We start from the raw sequence: 22,263 nt of genomic DNA, 5'->3' as shown, positions 1-22,263 counted from the left end.
TGTCGTTTCGAAAAGAATGACGAAAAGATCAAGACTCACCAACCTTGCTCGTGACATAAGGGCAATTTTAGCCAAAAACCTTTGCTTACTATCCCAAAACAGCTTTTTAAGTTTTGAAGCTTCATTAATACTTTATTTTCTTTCCTATTTGGACGTTAAAACCTATTAGGGTTTGGTTTTGTGTTTTGAACCTACAAAAACACCTTGTTGGTGTAAGGATGGATTGTTATCTTTTACTTATTATCCGCTATATGTGTCCCTGATGATAACGAGAAGTCGGACACAATACACTCTTCCAATTCCGTTAAACAAGAGTCCTCAACATCCAATAAGAAGTGGGTTAATCTAACGAAGCCTGGTGAGGTAGGAGAAAATTTTAATTGTGATGGGAACGAACACATGTGATATACTATTAAGGGTAAAAATGTAACTGTATCCTCTAGAGGTGTAACTTGAGGATAGTATAGTAGTTAGTTTTGACAGCTGTTATGATAAGTTAGTTTACTCACTAAGTCTTGTGCCTTGTATAAATACTCAAGTGTGTAAAATTATTCTGATTATGAAATACAAGATATTTTTCCTAATATGGTATCACCTACCTTCTCTGTCTCACGACCTTCGATCCAATTTCCCGCTTCTTCTCTGCTTTGATCGTCTTCTCTTCGATCTTCCACACTAATTGCAAACCCTAATTCTTCAAGTTTTGGCTATGGTGACTTCCGATTCACTGCCGTTATCCAACTCTGGTTCACATATTCATCCATCTCCTCATGTGATTCCCAACCCTAACTCCTCAAATTCCTAAAATGCTTCGACAGTTACTTTTATCACCATCCAAAACATTGGCTCCATGATACCGATCAAGCTTACTACCACCAATTATCTCACTTGGAGTGCCATTTTTGTTCCGATCTTCCGCAGGTACAATCTTACTGGTATGAATGATGGATCTCTGCAAGCACCGCCTCATTTTCTTCGTGATTCCTCTGGTAATCGTACTGCAATCTTGAATCTGGACTATGTAACGTGGTTTGAGAATGACCAAAATATTCTTATGTTGATCAATTCTACACTTTCTGAATCCCTAATTCCATACACTGTTGATGTTACGTATGCTCGTGAACTTTGGGCGAAATTGGAATCACGTCTTGCAGCAGCTTCTCAATCTCATATTCATGAGCTTCGTTCACGGCTTCGCAATCTAACCAAAGGTGAATTATCTGTTACTCAATATCTCCAGCAAATTGAGGAAATTGTTGATGCTTTTGCAGTGTCGAAGCTCCGGTTGAGGATTCTAAACTTATCTCTGTTACTCTTCATGGCTTGCCTTCTGAATTTGATTATTTTGTGGATGCTATTCAATTTCGTCTTGGTACTACTACATGTGATGAATTACATGGTCTACTTCTTAACAAGGAAATTCAACTTGTAAATCACAAGAAAACCACCACTGCCACACCTTTTCAGGCATATCATTCTTCAGCTGGTATTCTTCCAACCCCGCCTCTCTCATCATCTCAAGCCTTATCTGCTCACACTACATTCAGCCATAACAATCAAGGTCGTGGCTCCTTCAATTCTCGAAATTACAATCGTGGAAATCGTGGCAATCGTGGTAATTTTCGGTACAATAATTCAAGGCCAAATTACAATCGTGGAGGTCGTAACAATTCCAACAGTTCTGGAAATTACAACATGTTTGGCAAGAAGATCATCTGTCAAATATGTCACCAGTTTGATTATGAAGCATATGAATGTCCTCACAGGATGAATTCAAGTTACAATGGTAAATCCTTGCAGTCGGCTATGGTTGCTAATACATCATCCTCTACACCATCATGGCTTGTTGACTCTGGCGCTAGTTCCCATATGACCAACTCATATGCTCATCTTCAAAGTCTAGAAACTTACACTGGTCCAAACCAAGTCTTTATTGGTGATGGCAAAGGTTTGCCCATTCTTCATTCTGGCTCTTCGATTTTGCCTACATCCACTTGTAATTTTAAACTGAACAATGTGTTGCATGTTCCTAATTTGAAACAAAATCTTTTGTCTGCAAATCAATTTTTGCTTGACAATTGGTGTTCTATGCATCTTTATCCTTTTCACTTCACTGTGAAAGATCTTTCCACGGGGAGGATGCTTTTTAAAGGACCTGTTCAAGATGGTTTCTATCCCTTTCATGCTTCTCGATCTCCTTCACCTGCTGGTATTAAAGCTTTTGCAGCAGCTACTAAGGTTTGCAGCACCATTTGGCACCAAATATTGGGTCATCCATCTACTAAAGTTCTTAATAAGTTGTCTGCAAAGTCTTGTATTTCTGTTTTACATAGTACATATAAGTCATTTTGCTCAGATTGTGTATTAGGCAAGTGTTCAAGGCTTCCCTTTGTTTCAACTTCTTGTAATACCAGAAAGCCTTTTAAACTCATTTACACAGATGTTTGGAGGCCAGCATCTATTACTTCTAGTCATGGATATCGGTACTATGTCATTTTTGTGGATGATTACACAAAATGCAGCTGGTTTTTTCCTTTGAAGTATAAATCTGATGTCTTTAAAATCTTAGTGCAATTTAAATCTTTGGTTGAGAACTCTCTGGGTACTAAAATCATTGCTCTGCAGTCTGACTCTGGTGGAGAATATTTAAGTTCTTCTTTCTCTAAATTTTTTGTTGAACATGGGATTGACCATCAATTAAGTTGTCCCCACAATCTCGAGCAAAATGGATGTGCTGAGAGAAAGCACAGGCACTTAGTTGAAACTGCTAGGACTCTGTTAGCTGCATCCAAGGTTCCTTATATCTATTAGGTTGAGGCCTTTGCTACTACAATTTATTTGATAAACAGGCTTCCTACTGCTACAAATTCTTCACCTTGGGAATCATTATTCAAGAAATCTCCAGATTATAGTAATTTCAGAGTGTTCGGTTGCAGTTATTTTCCATGGCTGTAACCTTATACTTCATCCAAACTAGAACCAAAAAGCAAGTTATGTGTGTTCTTGGGGTACATCTTGCATCACAGGGGTTATAAGTGCCTTGATCCAGTCATAAAGATGATGTATATTTCGAGGCATGTATTGTTTGATGAATCCAATTTTCCATTTCATCAGTCACTTTTCCTATCCTCAAATACTTCTTCCCCACTACCTCAACCACTCATACAATCTTCCCTACCTATACCATCTGAACTCACCTTTACTTCTATTACTACCTCACCCTCTCAACCTTCAAGTTCCACTTCAATCTCTCTAAATATTTCTGCAGTTTCCCCATCTGCATTGCCTTTTACATCAACTTCTATCCTTGTATCCTCTTACCTCCCACCTAGTGATTCTGACTTTTCTCTTCCTATTCCCTTACCTTCTAATATTCATCCAATGCAAACACAGTCCAAATTTGGGATTTTAAAACCAAAAGCATAGGCTGCCACTAAACATCCACTTCATTCTCATCTTTCTCAAGATTTTACACGTACTACCTATTTGCAAGTTTCAAGTATCCTCATTGGCGCCAAGCAATGCAAAAAGAGTACAATGCCTTATGTAGCACAGGCACATGGTCTTTGGTTCCTTCATCTCCATCTCAGAACTTGGTAGGCTGCAAATGGGTTTTCAGAATCAAGAGGAAATCAGATTGATCTATTGAAAGGTATAAAGCTAGGTTGGTAGCAAAAGGGTTTCACCAACAAGAGGGACTGGATTATTCTGAAACGTTTAGTCTAGTAGCTAAACCTGTTACTATCAGATTACTTCTTACTCTTGTTTCTCAATTCAACTAGTTCTTAAATCAACTGGATGTGAGCAATGCCTTTTTACATGGTACACTTCAAGAGTCAGTATTCATGCAGCAACCTCCTAGTTTTGAGGTCTCTAGTCATCCACATCATGTTTGCAAGCTTCATAAATCCTTATATGGATTAAAACAAGCACCATGGGCTTGGTATGACAAGTTACGAGGTGCTCTTCACTCTCTTGGGTTCATTGGATCTCAGAATGATCACTCTCTTTTTGTCAAACGATCTCCACATCTTGTGTTTGTATTGGTGTATGTGGATGATATACTGGTTATTGGACCATCGTCTAGTGAATGTCAGCAAGTTATTTCTCAACTTCGCAGCATGTTTCCCATTAAAGATCTTGGACCACTTCATTATTTTCTTGGGATTAAAGTAAAGAGGTCATCCTCTGGCATTTTCATTAATCAAACCAAGTACATCTTGGATCTTTTACAAAAAGCAAACATGGATGGAGCAAAACCCTGCAATACACCTTTGAGTACTGCTAAACTTGACCATACTTCTCATTTACTTGAAAATGCCACTGAATACAGGTCCTTGGTTGGTGCTCTTCAGTATCTTACATGGACCCGACCTGATATCAGTTTTGCAGTTAATTTAGTTTGCCAATTCATGCATGCTCCTCGACTTTCTCATCTTCAAGATGTCAAGCGACATCTTCGGTAATTAAAAAGCTCCATTGAACTTGGTCTGTGGTTTTCTAAATCTTCGTCTCCTCTCTGTCTTCAAGCCTTTTCAGATGCTGATTGGGCAGGTTGTTCCATTGATAAAAGATCTACTGGCGGATTTTGTATTTTTTGGGCAGTTCTATCCTTAGTTGGAGTGCTAAAAAGCAACCAACTGTGGCTTATTCTTCTACTGAAGCAGAGTATCGTTCTCTTGCCAATACAGCTGCTGAGATCACCTGGATTTGCAAACTTCTTGTTGATATAGAATACAAACTGCCTTCTCCTCCTCAGCTTTGGTGTGACAATGTTTCAGCCATTTCACTTGCCAAAAATCCAATTTTTCATGCTAGGACCAAGCATGTTGAAATTGATTATCATTACATTCGGGAGAAAGTTTTAGCTAAACATGTCACTGTTCACTTTGTTTGTACTCAAAATTTGCTGATATTTGTACTAAGGCATTGTCAAAACCCATATTTTTGTTTCTTTGTTCTAAACTAGCACTTCGGATCCCTCAGTTTCGTTTAAGGGGGGATATTAAGGGTAAAAATGTAATTGTATCCTCTAGAGGTGTAACTTGAGGATAGTTTAGTAGTTAGTTTTGGTAGCTGTTATGATAAGTTAGCTTACTCACTAAGTCTTGTGCCTTGTATAAATACTCAAGTGTGTAAAATTATTCTGATGATGAAATACAAGATATTTTTCCTAATATATACCACGTGTTTTTATGTAAATGGTGGAAAATTTTACTTTTTAAGTTATTAACTTTTTAACATATATATTTCATCGTTTGTATAGTGACACGTGGTGTACCACCTCATGTATTGGTCACACTAAAAAATCTCTCGTGAGGTAGTTGGCTTAGTAAGCTTCAGAAACTGAGCCACATTTTAGGTCCTGGGAATGGAGAAGAAGAAGAGGATGGTGACATCGCGGAGAGTGTGAGACAGAATCGAGAAATGGGTGTTAAGCCAATGAGAGAGATGATACCATGTAGAAACGCAGCTGCAGGTAAAACAACAAAGGAAACGCAGATACAAAAGCTGAAATAATTGTGGAAGTGATGATTTTCATTCCTTGAATTGTCGTATACATAGATACAAGTATATTGGCTATACATAGAGTCGTAACGGAATATAATCTGATATACAAGATCAAAATACTTAAATTTGAAATGATACAAACTTAATACAAGGTTGTTGAGGATGTTGGACCTTTTTTTAACAAACTCCGACCTTGGATTTTCAATGTTTTATAGTATCAGCAATAATGATCAAAATTTGTTTGCAAACCATCGTATCAGGGTTTAGAGCTTAAGGTTTAAAGTTGGGTTTGAATGCACATTACTACACAAAATAAGTTACGCTTTCCCTTTTGAAAATAGGTTAGAATCTTCCAATCCTTACTTAAAACTAATGGGTTTTCAATGTTTAGGGTTTAGGGTTCGGGGAGCAATATATTGTATGTGTGTATATAGATATTCTTCCTCATTGCTAAAGAATATCATACACTTTTTCAAAACATCTGGCTGATGTGGTATCTTATGGAGCAAGCATACTTTCAATTTATAATCATCTTCTATCTGCTTGGTTTCACAAGTTCAGCTGGTATTAGTTTACAGTTTTAAGCTTAGAACTGAAGTTGAGGTGCATGCTTCTTTCTGGCCGGTGGAATTGTGGATCTTGGTGTCGCAATATTTTTATTAATTAGCATTAGAAGCTGGAACTATTGATTAATTGATCGATCCTGCTGGTGTTTGCACATTAATTTTATTATTCTCAGAGCTTCTTAATTAGCCAGCCTTTTTAAGTGAAGTTGGCTTCTTTAGAATTTGCATCAAATTCTTGTTCAGCAGTTTGATCTTTTTTCTTACTAAACCCGGTCCCAAGCCCGGATAAAGGAGGAGGGGGAGGGCGTCAGGTAGTCGACAGCCGGCACTCCACAGTTACGTCGAATCCTTATGACAATGAATCCAGAACGAAATCGCGCTAAAACTAGGACGTCACCCGTAAGTGGCGCGCTGTGTGGCCCGAGCACAGTGATAAGTGAGCAAGGGTCGCTGTATCTCCATCGGCACCCGGATGCAGTGTTAAATGAGCAAGGGGGCCATAGAAACTTCTTTTCGAACGACTCCACTCAAAGTTGTTTGGGAGCATATGCTCCTATCAACTTTACACAGAACACACAAAAGAAGTACTTTGATCCTATTAGACGGGGGATGGTGAAGAAGCTAGGACAGAAGGGTAGAGTTCAAGAGAGTAGAATGCGTTTAGGAACGTGGAATATAGGAACCTTAACGGGAAAATCTATGGAAGTAGTGGAAGTTATGATGAGGAGAAGGATAAATATTATGTGCCTACAAGAAACTAAGTGGGTTGGTCTTAAGGCAAAGGATCTAGAAAACTCCGGGTTTAAGCTTTGGTATTCGGGCACAAATAGAACGAGAAACGGTGTTGGCATCATTGTGGACAAGACCTTGACACAAGATGTTGTAGATGTCAAAAAGGTAGGAGATAGAATCATGGCAATCAAGATTGTAATAGGACAAGAACTCATCAATGTGATTAGTGCGTACGCACCTCAAGTAGGGTTGGATACGAGTTCGAAGGAGAAATTTTGGGAAGACCTTGGAGACTTGGTGCAAGGAATTGCTCAGACGGAGAAGTTATTTATAGGAGGAGATTTAAATGGACACGTGGGCAGGGAGACAGGCAACTATGGAGGTTTTCATGGTGGCCATGGTTTTGGGGAAAGAAATGAGGATGGGGAAGCTATCTTGGATTTTGCAATGACATATGATCTCTTCTTAGCCAACACCTTCTTTAAGAAGAGAGAAGAACATGTGATCACCTACAAGAGTGGGTCGTCAAAAACACAAATAGATTTTCTTCTAATGAGGAAAGGGGATCGTATAACTTGTAAGGATTGCAAAATTATACCAGGGGAGAGCTTGGCTAATCAACATCGCTTGTTGGTGATGGATGTACATATCAAAAGAGTGAGAAAAAAGAACAAGACTTGGAAGTGCCCAAAGACTAGATGGTGGAATCTAAAAGGAGAAAAACAAGTCATTTTCAAAGAGCAAGTAATCACCCAGTGTGTGTGGGATAGAGAGGGGGAAGCTAGCCAAATGTGGGATTCCATGGCTAGCTGTATCCGAAAAGTAGCAAAAGAGGTATTATGAGAGTCCAAGGGCTTTGCTCCACACCAAAAGGAATCTTGGTGGTGGAATGAGGAGGTACAAACAAAGGTGAAGGCTAAGAAGGAATGTTGTAAAGCCTTATACAAGGATAGGACCGATGAAAATGGTGAAAGGTATAGAAGAGCGAAGCAAGAGGCGAAGAAAGCTGTGAGAGAAGCTAAGTTAGCGGCTTATGACGATATGTATAAGCGACTAGATACCAAAGAATGAGAGTTGGATATCTATAAACTAGCTAGAGCAAGGGAAAAGAAGACAAGGGACCTAAACCAAGTGAGGTGCATCAAGGATGAGGATGGAAAGGTTTTTGTTACAGAGAACGCGGTCAAAGACAGATGGAGAGGTTATTTTCATAATCTTTTCAATGAAGGACATGAAAGGAGTACTCCTTTAGGGGAGTTGAGTAACTCAGAAGAGTGTAGAAACTACTCCTTTTATCGTCGAATCAGGAAGGAAAAAATGGTTGTAGCTTTGAAGAAGATGAAGTATAGAAAAGCAGTGGGCCAAGACGATATACCGATTGAAGTGTGGAAAGCCTTGGGAGAGACAGGTATAACATGGCTCACTGACCTTTTCAATAGGATTTTGAAAACGAAGAAGATGCCAAACGAGTGGCAAAAGAGCACCTTGGTGCCTATTTACAAGAATAAGGGCGACGTACAAAATTTCATGAACTATAGGGGTATTAAGCTAATGAGTCATACAATGAAGCTCTGGGAGAGAGTCATTGAGCATAGATTGAGGCAAGAGACACGGGTTTCGAACAATCAATTCGGGTTCATGCCAGGGCGCTCAACCATGGAGGCAATCTATCTCTTACGAAGATTGATGGAAAGATATAGAGATGGGAAAAAGGATTTACACATGGTCTTTATAGATTTGGAAAAAGCGTATGATAGGGTCCCAAGAGACATTCTTTGGAGGATTTTAGAGAAGAAAGGAGTACGAGTAGCATATATCCAAGCTATAAAGGATATGTATGAAGGAGCAAAGACTGCCGTAAGAACTCATGAAGGACAAACCGAAAGCTTCCCCATAATTGTAGGATTACATCAAAGCTCATCCTTAAGTCCTTACCTTTTTGCGTTGGTAATGGATGAATTAACATGACATATTCAAGATGATATTCCTTGGTGTATGCTTTTCGCAGACGATATAGTGTTGATAGATGAAACTCAGGAATGGGTAAATGCGAAGCTTAACCTTTAGAGAGAAGTGTTGGAATCTAAAGGTCTTCGCCTAAGCCGATCAAAGACAGAATATATGGAGTGCAAGTTCAGTGCAAATGGAGGCCAAAATGAGTTAGGGGTGAGGATCGGAGATCAGGAAATACCAAAGAGCGACCGTTTTCGCTACCTAGGATCTATCTTGCAAAAGAACGGAGAATTAGATGGAGATCTCAACCATAGAATACAAGCTGGATGGATGAAGTGGAAGAGTGCATCCGGCGTGTTGTGTGATCGTCGTATGCCACTGAAGCTTAAGGGAAAATTTTATAGGACGGCAATAAGGCCGGCGATGCTGTATGGCACAGAATGTTGGGCGGTGAAGCACCAACACGTACACAAAATGGGTGTAGCGGAGATAAGGATGCTTCGTTGGATGTGTGGGCACATGAGAAAGGATAAGATTAGGAATGAGGATATCCGAGGTAAAGTAGGAGTAGCCGAAATTGAAGGAAAACTGAGAGAAAATCGGTTACGGTGGTTTGGACATGTGCAAAGAAGGCCTACTGACGCTCCGGTTAGAAGATGCGACTACGGGACAGAGGTTCAGGGCCGAAGGGGTAGAGGAAGACCTAGGAAAACTTTGGAAAAGACTCTAAGAAAAGACTTAGAGTACTTGGATCTAACGGAGGACATGACACAGGATCGAGCACAATGGCGTTCTAAGATTCATATAGCCGATCCGACTTAGTGACTTGGATTTTTCAAGTCTCCAATCGAGAAGTTTTCCCCACTCGGGAAATTAAGGGAATACTACCTCAACCTACATGCTCCACTCACAAAGCTTCAACATACAAGCTTCAACAAAAGAAAAATTCAAAGAACTTAGTGAATAAGGCTTTGGTGTATTTAACACAATACGTTGAAATGAAACAAAGCTTATTTATTGATATTTCCGATAAGTTAAAAATATGTACATATACATGAGTCAAATAAACAAACAAAAGGAAGCCTTCACAAAGGTTGCTTAGGAGAAGTCTCAGCAGTCGGCAGAGCCCCAGAAAGAGAAGGCACCGGAGGGGGATCATTCGGAGCCTCAGTACTGGACAACACCCTAGAAGGAGGAGGCATCGGAGGTTGATCATTTGGAGCTTCATTACGCGGTACAGCCCCAGAAGACGAAGGCAATAAATGCCTTTGGAACAAACCCACAAACCTCTGATGATCATGTAAAATCTGACCATCAGATTCCTTCATCTGGTCAAGCTTCCTCTTCATGTTTGTAGCATAGTCATGAGCGAGCCGGTGCAACTGTTTATTCTCATGCTTGAGCCCTCTAATCTCCTGTTTGAGACTCATCACTTCAGCCGCCAATGATTCAACTTGGCGGGTTCGAGCAAATAGGCGTTGGGCCATATTAGACACAGAACCTGCACACTGAACACTGAGAGCCAGAGAATCCTTAACAGCCAACTCATCAGACCGTTTGGAAAGTAGTCTGTTATCTTTGGGAGTGAGAAGGTTCATGGCCACCACCGCAGCGGTCATATCATTCTTCATCACGGAATCCCCAACGGTAAGAGGACCAGTAGGGGATAAGAAGGATGGGCGCCATATGTTGTCTGGAGAAGGCGTGGCTGCCTCTTCAACAAGGTTCAAGTCAAAACGACGGTCGGAGGGGCCAGACATTTTCAAAGGTGTTGAAGAGAAAAGAGGTCGGACAAATCAAGATTTTAGAAATGTAAGAAGGGAGCTTCTACTGGTGGAGATTCAAGTGTGCTTTGGAGCTTAATACCAGCCTCTATAAAAATCCGCACTCGATTGAGCTTCAGAAATCGAAGAGGCGCCTGCTCAGAAATCGAAAAGGCGTTTGCTTTCTCAAAAGCTGGGCTGCTCAGAGACCACGAGGGCCGATCTTAAGAATCGAAGAGGCGTTTGCTTTCTCAAAAGCTGGGCTGCTCAAAGACCACGAAGGTCGATCGCAGAAATCGAAGAGGCGCTTGCTTTCTCAAAAGCGGGGCTGCTCAGAAACCACGAGGGCCGATCTCAGAAATCGAAGAGGCATCTGCTTTTTCAGTCTTGTTAGCACCTGTCACATGCACACTCAACTTTGCGGAAATTACGGGCATTCTGTCGAAGATTTCTAGTGAAGTAGAAAGCACGTGAATGTTACTGTTCAATCATTCACTTTCCACATGCAACATCAGCTCACGGGTACCACAGATAACTTTGCCAAAAATCTCTGACAAAGTTTAGACACGTGAAGCTTGCAGCTCGCATTACATCGCTATGACCAAGAAGGGTAAAAGAATAGCAAAGAAACAGCACTAACAAAGTTTAGACACATAAATTTTGAAGGTCTAGCTACCATATTATTACCCACAAGGGTAAAGGAACAGGACCATTGCTGGATAATTGGAAAGTCCCTGTGGGTCAACCTCTGTGCTCCGTGGCAAGGTAGACTAGCAAACAAGCCTAACCTTTACTCACATTCGAGAAAACACTCCCAACAAGATTGCTTGTTTCAAGATCGAAGAGGCACCGTCCTCCGAATCTCGAGAGGCAGACTCCCAACATGATTACTTTCTCAAAAAGCGATGAGACACCGCTCTCTGAATCTCGAGAGCCAGACTCCTAGCAGGATTGCTTTCTCAAAAATCGAAGAGGCACCGTTCTCCGAATCTCAAGAGACAGATCCCCGACAGGATTGCTTGTTCGAAAACCGAAGAGGCACCGCTTTCTCAACTTCGAGAGCCCCTTAGATAAAGCTTGTCTGTAATCCTCACACCGTTTTCCCAACTTCGAGAGCCAGATCTCCTTGGATAAAGCTTGTCTGTAATCTTCACACGTAACATCAGCTTTCCAGATACCACAGACCACTTTTTCAAAGTGCTTTGACAGAGTTAAAACATGTGAAGCTGGCAGCTCCCACTACCGTGCTATGACCAAGCAGGGTAAAAGAATAGTATTACTCCTTGTTAGGGAGACTCCTATATATGTCGACCTCCATCCTCAACGGACAGGCAGACCTGCAAAAATGCTCAACCCTTCCTCATATCTGAGAGGGCACTCCCAACGAAGCCTCTCGAAATACTCAGCTTTCTTTCCCCCCGAGAATACCTCTGCAAACAAGCTACACTAGAGCAAGAATATCTCATATCATCAGGGTTAAAAGCAAGAGTATCCCATATCATGCTTTTTCCCTGTCTTTTCCTTTGGCCTTGTTCTTACCTGCAAGACAAGGAGAAAGAGAGCAATCAATCAGCACTTGGAATCAAGCTTCCAGTCCGGAACTGACTGCCTGGAACCCCATTGCTCTCGAGTACTCATCTTCAACATCTTATGCTTCCCGAGAAGATACCACATCTGCCTGAGGAACAAATAGGGCAAGTGAGAAGGATACAAGGAAGCATGTGGAGACAAGCGCAACAGAACACGTGCCGATACATCCACTACATTGTCAACAGCAAAAGTATCCCATATCAGCAGGGTCGAACGTACTCTAGATTTGATGGACTTGTTTTAACCCTCAAATTCTTCAGTCGGCCTTATACTCTGGCGGAAACAAGAAAACCCTCAAGCCCAGTTCAAGAATAAGCCTGTGGAAAGTTACTTCTTCAAAAGCAAAAGTATCTCATATCACATTTTCTCCTTTTCTTCTCTTTATCCTTCATGCTACCTGCAAGATAAGGAGAATGATAACAATCAGCCGGAACTCGAAATTAAACTTCTGACCTAGGACTGATTGCTTGGAGCTCTGATTGCTTACCTTGTCTGTCACCTCTTTCAGCAGATCCCCTAGCTCGGCGACTTGGGGGACTCCTACTACATGGTTTGTATCGCGCTTGACCAAGCCTGAAACTACAAGTAAGCGTCAAGTGAAATTGATACATTACCTTGTGCATCTCCACCAGTTAAAGATACCACCCCTGGAGGGAGGAAAAGTACTTCCAAAGAAGATGCCACATCTACCTATGAGACAGATAAGGCAAGTGAAGACGATACCACACTTCGGTACTTAAAAGTTTCATGATTACGATATCATTCTTCCACAATATTTCCTAATGTCATTTGTACTAAATCATTCACTTGTACTCACTAAAGGAGAGCTTGAACCTATATAATGTGTAAACCCTTCACAATTAATGAGAACTCATTTACTCCGTGGACGTAGCCAATCTGGGTAAACCACGTACATCTTGTGTTTGCTTTTCACAAACTTAATATTTAAGATGATATTCTTTGGTGTATGCTTTTCACAAACGATATAGTGTTGATAGATGAAACGCAGGAATGGGTAAACGCGAAGCTTAACCTTTGGAGAGAAGTGTTGGAATCTAAAGGTCCTCGCCTAAGCCGATCAAAGACAGAATATATGGAGTGCAAGTTCAGTGCAAACGGAGGCCAAAATGAGTTAGGGGTGAGGATCGGAGATCAGGAAATACCAAAGAGCGACCATTTTCGCTACCTAGGATCTATCTTGCAAAAGAACGGAGATTTTGATGGAGATCTCACCCATAGAATACAAGCTGGATGGATGAAGTGGAAGAGTGCATCCAGCGTGTTGTGTGACCTTCGTAGGCCACTGAAGCTCAAGGGAAAATTTTATAGGACGGCAATAAGGCCGGCAATGCTGTATGACATAGAATGTTGGGCGGTGAAACATCAACACGTAGGTGTAGTGGAGATGAGGATGCTTCGTTGGATGTGTGGGCACACGAGAAAGGATAAGATTAAGAATGAGGATATCCGAGGTAAAGTAGGAGTAGCCGAAATTGACGGAAAGAGGAGAGAAAATCGGTTACGGTGGTTTGGACATGTGCAAAGAAGGCCTACTGACGCTCCGGTTCGAAGATGTGACCACGGGACAGAGGTTCAGGGCCGAAGGGGTAAAGGAAGACCTAGGAAAACTTTGGAAGAGACCCTAAGAAAAGACTTAGAGTACTTGGATCTAACGGAGGACATGATACAAAACCGAGTGCAATGGCATTCTAGGATTCATATAGCCGACCCCACTTAGTGGAAAAAGGCTTTGTTGTTGTTGTTGTTGTTGTTGTTGTATGTGTTGTATACCCTATTATATACGAGTGAATGATGTAATAATTAGGAAAATTTTCTCAACTCTTTCAAAGACATCTCATCTGAAGGTAGTCTTGATGTGGTATCTTATGGAGCAAGCATACTTTCAATTTATAATCATCTTCTATCTGCTTGGTTTCACAAGTTCAGCTGGTATTAGTTTACAGTTTTAAGCTTAGAACTGAAGTTGAGGTGCATGCTTCTTTCCGGCCGGTGGAATTGTGGATCTTGGTGTCGCAATATTTTTATTAATTAGCATTAGAAGCTGGAACTATTGATTAATTGATCGATCCTGCTGGTGTTTGCACATTAATTTTATTATTCTCAGAGCTTCTTAATTAGCCAGCCTTTTTAAGTGAAGTTGGCTTCTTTAGAATTTGCATCAAATTCTTGTTCAGCAGTTTGATCTTTTTTCTTACTAAACCTCAAGGCACATGGAGGTAGAGGACATAATTAAACACAAATCATGATCATACATATTTAGGACATGCAGGTACAAGTTACAGAATTCTTTTCTTATATATAATTTATTTTCCTTGTCTCCATTTTTTTCAATGATTCATCTGTTGAGTGTTGACACATGCATACATCTGTGAAATCTGATACCTCTTCCCTTCCCTTGATCCCAACCCCACGCCCAATCCAATGCTTTTTGTTAATTTACAATCTGATCATGATTATGGACCATTTTCAGTGATCAGGATTTCTTCACGATCACCACCGGACATTCTACATGTTTCGCACAATAATCACTCACACTTCCAAGAATAGTCCTGCAACAAAATATCAAAATTACAACAAGATGTCAGATGTAACTCATTAGATCCATCACAAACCATTAAAAATAAAACAAGTTAAGATAATTAGTTAATGTGAATGAATTTATAATATATACCTCTTAAAGAAACCATAACCATGGCTTCCCATGACCAAAGTGTCGGCTTTGAGTTTCTCAACCGTATTACATATCACATTCTTTGGATCTCCTTTCCCTACTACTCTCACAATATGGGCCTGCATGTAGCACATAAATTAGTTAATTAACCAACTTATGATTAACTAATTAATTGAAACACACAATTGCAGAACACAACACATATAGCAGTAATCAGTAATTACATTGGTCTGGAAATTTCTGTAAACAGCTTCGGCTCTTTGCATCACTGAATTTACCATCTCAGTCCCGTATTTTTCTATGCTTCCAACCACATCGCTCGAAAACATATATGCTGCAAAATCAAGTACACACACATCAACTCCAAATCAATATTTCGATTTCAGTATTCCAAATTGATTAATTAGGTCCAAAATAGAAACCAAAAAGTATGTAGTTAGTTGTAATTTGTAAAGGAACGTCAATTACCCGCAGCGTCGAAAGTGGAATGGACAGGCTGCGGTTTGACATAGAGAAGAACGAGAGTGTTGTTTGCGTTTTGAGAAGAGAGGTTTCCCAGACACCAGGAGAGAGCATGCATGCTCTCTTCGCTCTCGTCTACTGCCACCACAATTTTGTGCTCTCTGCTCTTCATTTTTTCGGCCTCCATTGCTATAATTTAATAAAAATTGCTGTGTTTTTCCCTGAAGAACTTTGATGTACGTATGCGGTATTGGGAAAACTTTGAGGCCTCAAGATATCGATAACACAAACCCGAATGAAAATATATAGGGGGGACTTTTGCCGTGGTTTTTGATGTTTTTGGTTCAGCTGCGGGATTACATTATATTACATTAATTGGATACAGATAAATTATTAGTGTTCGTAGTTTCTGGAATAAATTAAACCTCCGGCCCCCGTATGCAGACACTGAAAACAACTGGTCCTTCTCATCTAGGTTTGGCAAATGACCAAATAATTTAACTAAAGCTATGGGCTATAGACTAACAATTTAAACCAGCTACCACAGGAAATGGATTTGTACTTATTACTAGCATCGTAAAGGAATTTAAATGAATAACACATTGTTATGCGTTTAACATTATCATGTGACAGTGTATTAAATGACATATTTAGTCATCCGTCAACTCGAAAATTTAGTAAACCTTCAACCTCTTTTGCTGAGGAGAGGAAAGCGGAGGTTCCTGCTGATTAAATATTACACAGGCCAAGTTTGAAATTTCAGCCCACCAAACCAGACATGTTATGGTCAATCATAAGGTTCTCGTCCAATAATTCACAGGTAGCCCGCCAGACTATACATAACAGATATTTGCATTTTGGCTTACTCTTTGTTTCTCTTGTTTTACGTCTAAAGCTTTATAATATCTAGTTATTCTTCGTACCAAAAAATAAATAATATCTTTCATTTGTTCTTAAAGTAACCTGATTGACTTTTTAGTGTAAAAATGTGGTTTTTCATTAAAACAAACAGTATCGGGAGCTTTTCGTTAAAGTTCCTTACATATAAGGGCAAAAGATGCACTTTTTGATGACAAGTTTTGATTTGCAGAAGAAACCACTTTTCACTACAATGTTGTGTTGGGGTAATTTACTTAGGGGATTATTTTATTGCTTTGAAGTATTATATTTTCTGAGGTTTTTAATTGTTAGATTTTTTTATCAAACATACAATAATTGAAACATAACGGTTAAAAAACTTTGAATATACTGGAGAATCATAGAACTTCAACTACTTAATAGGATATTTATGAAATAATTTAGTTTGGAATCCATCAAATCCAAATTTAATATTAGTAACTTGTAGCAGGAAAAGAGGGACCAGCCATCCAGAGGTGGGACTCGGGAGTAGAGAAAAGGTGAAGTGGGAAAGCGTCATGTTTGTCAAACTGATCCATAAGGCAAGGCAAGGCAAGGCAAATGAATGAATGAATGTCCAAATCTGTTTGCTGTTGCTTGCGCAACTTGACATCTCCCTCTCCAATCCAATCCCATCCAATCCATCATCATCTCCTCATCCACTAACGAGTGGTCTCCAAATATTACTATCTTCCATTAAAATCGGAGGGAAAATTGTTTTGGAAAACTGTTAGAATGCATCCAATCTTGATTGAGTTGATTCTAGTGAAGGTAGGTATTCTCATGTCCCAGGCTTTCCCAGCCCAATATCTCCCTATAAAATTGGGCTTCACTAGTGGCTTTCCCTGACCCATTTATGTTAGAGGCGGATTGTCTGTCCTCCTATTTCCATACTCTTCTTATCCCCTCTGTTTGTGTGGTCACGGTTAAGCGACGTCAACATTTTATATTAATTTTTTTATAAAAATAAAAGAACAAAAAGTAATAGGAATATAAAATGTTGACGTGGCTTAACTTTGACCACACAAAACAGGAGGGGATGAAAAGAGTATGGAAATGAGAGGGCAAACAATCCACCTCCATTTATGTCCTCCGTTTGACCAAAACTGAAAGACAGACAAATTAAATAAATATTTATTTGTTTCTTGTGATCCTATGTTTCAACTCAACAATGAATAAGGTTGTTAGGTACAGCATAGCCCTTGAAATTTCATGTATTAATTAAAATTAGGGTAATAAACTATTTTCCTCATTCTTGTGTTTTTTTTTAGGGAACTTTAACGAAAAGCACATGGTACTGTTCACTTTAACGAAAAACCACATTTTTACACTAAAAAGTCAATCCTGGTACTATTCACTTTACCCTTTATTTTGTCCTTATCATTAAAACTCAAAGTTTTCAAGCCCTTTTCATTAGTTTTCCTTTTTTTTTATCCTTGGATAACTTGTCGTTTATGTGTAAGGTCTTAAACACGTGTTAAATTTATCATGTATGTTAATAAGAGTATTTTGTCATAAACAAAAACTAATTTAGATTGAGCGAAATTGGATTTTGGTTATGAGGTGTGCTTGTGTGCCTCGTGGTGTAGGCTTGTGAATCTTGGGTGATATGTTATGAATTTTTAGACCCAAATTTGATCATATTTACGCTTTTGGAATCTCCATATAAGGATGGAGGGTGAGGGCGGTGGAGGCCGTTAGCCGCTGCCAAATATGAACTTGTCGAACCTTCTGGACTCTTGACTTCTTCAAGTAATAGAGAGAGAGAGGTATTGTGTTGGGTTGGCTCCAAACGTCCCCACCACAAAGTACCGACCACTTGCCTTAAACCTTCAGAAAGTTGCAGTTCAATACTACGTATATAGTTGTCCCATGAATTAATCCCAATCCCTTTTTCCCTTTCCCATTCCCATTCCCATTCCAAATATCTAATATCTACATGCCATTTGGTTGCTTTGTCATTAGATAAAAGAAAAAAAAAAGGAGAGAATCATACTTCTAAATAATGTGTCAACATTAAGAAATAAGCACGTTACTCGATACTTAATTAATAATCAATTATCTACAACCATATTATTTGGGTTAAAAAGTTTGATCTCCCTCACGGGCAGTAGAGCTTACATACTAATTTTTAGAGAAATAGAGAAGAAAGAGAAAGAAATAAAATAAAAAACCTCGTGTGTACTCTACAAGAAATTTTGTTGGAGGAACGCTCGAGCTTTGAAATGTATTTTGAGTAAACATTGTTTGCAGATTAGGATATAAGAACTCACTTGTTGAAGTCGAAGTTCACATGCTGTCGAGCTAAATTAGCCTACATATAACCTTGTCTGAAAAAAACCTTACTATAAGGAAAAAATATCACTGAAAACATAAGTGACAGAAAAAAAGGGGAGAGGAATATCATGTATGCCAAAAAAAAGGAGAGGAATATCATGCGGAGCATACGAAGAAGCAGCCCCGACGAATCACATTCACACAGGTCCGTGCTGATGCGCTTTTGGAGTTGGATGAGCACGTTTCCCTGGCCGTCTAATCATGGAGCTGGGGACCCTTCAAGTTTAAATTAGTTCCGTTGGTTTCGACCGTTGATCAACGATCCCACGCTCAAAATTCAAACGTGGGAGGGATAGGTCATAGGATGACTAGGAATTCGAATTGGACGCGGAGGGGAAGGAAAAAAGTGTCCTACTCCAATAATACACTCATATTCAACTCAATATATAAGAATATTGCTATACAACAATTTGGCAACTGTTTCCCAATCAAATTATACATTAACCTGACAGTATTGCCCCTCTCTCCCAAAAAATTATGCAAATTACGAATATGAAATATTATTCACGCTTTCCTTTTTCTTTTAACTCTTCCTACCTTTCGGGATATCAAATTTAAAAAAAGTAAGTGAAGAATACGAGCTAAATGCATTTTATTAACTATAGACCTAAATGCTTGTAAATATCAGCTACTACTTTAATGATGGCTCATATTTTCGAGTGAGACTACATTACTCTATAGTATTAAATTATTCCGTCGCTTAAAGTCATTAGATCAAATTCAACAATTGCCCACTTTTTTAACACAATCGTTACATTTGGATCTAATGGCTCTAAATTACAGAGTATTCAATACTCCAAAATATATTTGATATTTCGCTTACTTTAATTCAATTTTTTATTTATTGCTTCATCTAAACGTTCTAAATACTTGAAAGTGTGTTTGACCGCACAGGACAGGACAAGTCGTGGACTTGATGGTTTTGTGAAAAAACGCGTGGGGCAAGACAACTAATAGTAATAATAATACTATTAGTTAATTAAAGTGAATATTCAATTGATTTTGATTAACATAAGTGCAAGGGCATTTTTGGAAGTTCGGGTCACCTTCTTTTATTTAAAGTCCATTCTTTCAGACGCACACGTTGAGAGAAAGAACTGGACGCGCACACACGCACACAGAGGCAGAGTTTTTTGAATTAAAGAGAAGTTTTCTGAAAACAGCGAAACACCGAAACAGAAAGAGGAGAATTGAGGGAGTTTTTGAAAACTATGGGAGACGTGATACTGTACGTGGAGGAGGATTTGAAAACATGCTTGGCAGTTTCGCTCTGCAGGATTTGCCATGAAGAAGAAACCGGAAGCTCCGATAAGACCATGGAAGCTCCCTGTGCATGCTCTGGAACTGTTAAGGTACACCTCAAAACCGAGTTTTGTTCTTCTTCTTGTTTTGGTTTTCTGAATAATCCCGAAAACGATTTATAAATCTGTTTTTTGTTCTCAGTTTGCTCACAGAGATTGCATACAGAGGTGGTGCAACGAGAAAGGCAATACAACCTGCGAAATATGTCTTCAGGTAATAACCAGCTGATCAGATTTTTCATTTTTGGCTTCTTTTCGAATTTCATTATCTCTTATTTTTGTATGGTGTTCCATATTTTAATTTGTTTTTAATATATATTCTAATTCGATGAATTGTTTTTTGCTGTTTTGCTTCGTGTTTACGTATTTCAATCTTCAAAAATGGGATTGGGTCCGATGTCGTTGTTGTTTCCAAGTCGATGAAACGATGTATGAAAACATCGTTTTCTGTTTTGTCAGGATTCTTGGCGTCTGAAATTTGTCTTTTCCCGTAACTTTGGTTTACGGTCGAAGTTATACTATTTGCTTCCTTCGTTCCGATGCAAAACTAAACAACATTTCACAATTAATGACGGAGTTCTGAGTGTTGTGTTAGGAGTTGTTATTGATATTGATATGTGCAATTTCCGCTTATGTTTTTATAGCAAAGAAGTGCGATATGACTTTTTAGGAGGTGCAAATAGTATAGCACAGTTTAAATTGGAAGAGAAAAATTGGGTTGATGAAATTTGACCGACCATAAAATATGTATATGTGCAGAGTTATGAACCAGGATACACAGCACCACCGCCAAAGAAGACGCAGATAGACGACTCAGCAGTAACAATTAGGTACGTCTTGTATCTTTAAGTATCCAGAATTAGATATATATTGCCTATTGCGATTATCCGCATTCGTTGCTTTACGATATTAATTATTCCTTCAATTTTCATTTTTTTCTATATAATTAATCAAATGCACGTTTAATGCAATAGTGATGAATTGATGTATAATTAAATAATGCGGCAGACAGACTGTTTTGCAACTTGGTATAAATTCTAATGCTTGTATTAATAACATGGGAATGTGATTAGGACCACTAATTGGAATGTTTCTAAATTGCGCAGATCCTTGATTTGATTTTATTTATGATTAATATGTAATTGTTTATTTGGTTACAGAGACAGCGTGCAGGTTCCGAGAAGAGAGCTAGAGCAAGAGGAAGAGGAGGAGGAGGAGGGCGCAGGAAGCCCAAGATTCGCAATAGAAAATGGCTACCCTTCTTCTCAATGCTCGTATGCGGCTGACAGAAGTGCATCTTGTTGTCGATCTCTCGCTCTCCTTGTAAGTTTGTTCTATCCAGATCTTTATGCACCATTATCTAAGCCAATATAACAGTCTGAAAGCAGCATATTCTTTTATATTGGCGATGGTTCATTTTAAATTAATCTAAATTGCAGAGATGTAGATTTTAATTCGGGTGCATAAAGAAGCACGTCTGCCTGCCCTATCCAACTTAGATATGCCGAACAATCTATAATTTGGTCAACTAATATTTAGTGAAACAATAATAAATGCGTATTATGCAACCCACGACCATTGGCGTTGGAAAATATGTATTCAAGAATTGAATGAGTAGAGCATTATTGCTTGCTTGGTTGACCAAATTGGTCTCCATGTGGCAAACACGTACATATAAAATAAAAGTCGCAAGGAATTGACTTCAAATGGTGTTTGCCCGATTCAGACGGTTTTAAAAAGTTAATTGTCTCCAAAGGAAACATGCTTTTAACTATGTTAATTAACGATGAGTTTGAATTGCATTGCAGTTTACGGTGGTGTTGCTGGTGAGGCACCTCTTTGTGGTGCTTACCGGTTCCGACGAAGATTACCCCTTCACGCTTCTAACTGTAAGTAGCAGTACCTGCACAGCACCTACCACTCTTCATTTGGTTTCCAAATTTTCCCTCTAAAAATGTACTTGTTAATATATGATGTCGGGTGCTAATCTTGATTTGGCTGCATTTCAGGTGCTTATTATAAAGTCTAGTGGGATTATCCTGCCAATGTACATATTATTTCGAACAATCACAGCCATCCAAAACAGCATCCACCGCCAGTATCATCAATATCATCGTTATGAACAGCAAGGCTCTGAAGATGAGACCGATAGCGAAGACCTGGCTGACAATGAAGAAGCTCAACAACATCATATAGTATGACACAATCTCTAATTGTTTTGTTTTTCCTTCCATTCATTTGTAACAAACAGAGACAGTAGAGAGCATCGTATCAATGCTCACCTGTCTCTGACGTACATACGAAATGAAATACTATCGATTCTTTTTTCTTTTTGTTTTCTTTCCTTCATTTAAAGATTTCAGGTTAAGGTTTCGAAATCAAATCCTATAAAGTTAGGAATCCACCAACCAAACCTAACCCAGAATTAGAAAAAAGTATTTAAGCAGGTTGAAGTTTAG

The 22,263-nt window shown here is 39.2% G+C and overlaps 2 protein-coding genes across 2 annotated transcripts; one reads left to right on the top strand and one right to left on the bottom strand.

The window, feature by feature from the left end:
• Positions 1-14,362: 14,362 nt before the first annotated feature.
• Positions 14,363-15,636, bottom strand: LOC126615142 (universal stress protein A-like protein). The gene is made up of 4 exons (XM_050282896.1): positions 15,276-15,636; positions 15,032-15,141; positions 14,808-14,926; positions 14,363-14,685 (listed from the first exon to the last, which is right to left on the bottom strand). The coding sequence occupies exons 1-4, from the start codon at positions 15,454-15,456 to the stop codon at positions 14,610-14,612; spliced, it is 486 nt and encodes a 161-aa protein (XP_050138853.1). The 5' UTR covers positions 15,457-15,636; the 3' UTR covers positions 14,363-14,609.
• Positions 15,637-19,584: 3,948 nt separating this feature from the next.
• Positions 19,585-22,133, top strand: LOC126615138 (uncharacterized). Its single transcript, XM_050282891.1, has 6 exons — positions 19,585-19,855; positions 19,947-20,018; positions 20,564-20,634; positions 20,965-21,127; positions 21,613-21,693; positions 21,814-22,133. The coding sequence occupies exons 1-6, from the start codon at positions 19,715-19,717 to the stop codon at positions 22,003-22,005; spliced, it is 720 nt and encodes a 239-aa protein (XP_050138848.1). The 5' UTR covers positions 19,585-19,714; the 3' UTR covers positions 22,006-22,133.
• Positions 22,134-22,263: the final 130 nt, after the last annotated feature.

This window comes from Malus sylvestris, chromosome 3, assembly GCF_916048215.2.
Source record: "Malus sylvestris chromosome 3, drMalSylv7.2, whole genome shotgun sequence".
In the NCBI taxonomy this organism is placed as follows: domain Eukaryota; kingdom Viridiplantae; phylum Streptophyta; class Magnoliopsida; order Rosales; family Rosaceae; genus Malus; species Malus sylvestris.
Note: the sequence above shows the minus strand (reverse complement) of the source record. Positions and strands in the feature narration are given on the sequence as shown.

Excerpts from the sequence above, each read along its gene's own strand:
- LOC126615142 (XM_050282896.1), bottom strand. The coding sequence starts at position 15,456 with ATGGAGGCCGAAAAAATGAAGAGCAGAGAGCACAAAATTGTGGTGGCA. Across the intron at positions 15,142-15,275 it reads TTCCACTTTCGACGCTGCGG|CATATATGTTTTCGAGCGAT; the intron begins GTAATTGACGTT and ends TTGATTTTGCAG. Across the intron at positions 14,927-15,031 it reads ACAGAAATTTCCAGACCAAT|GCCCATATTGTGAGAGTAGT; the intron begins GTAATTACTGAT and ends TGCTACATGCAG.
- LOC126615138 (XM_050282891.1), top strand. The coding sequence starts at position 19,715 with ATGGGAGACGTGATACTGTACGTGGAGGAGGATTTGAAAACATGCTTG. Across the intron at positions 19,856-19,946 it reads CATGCTCTGGAACTGTTAAG|TTTGCTCACAGAGATTGCAT; the intron begins GTACACCTCAAA and ends TTTTGTTCTCAG. Across the intron at positions 21,128-21,612 it reads GTCGATCTCTCGCTCTCCTT|TTTACGGTGGTGTTGCTGGT; the intron begins GTAAGTTTGTTC and ends ATTGCATTGCAG.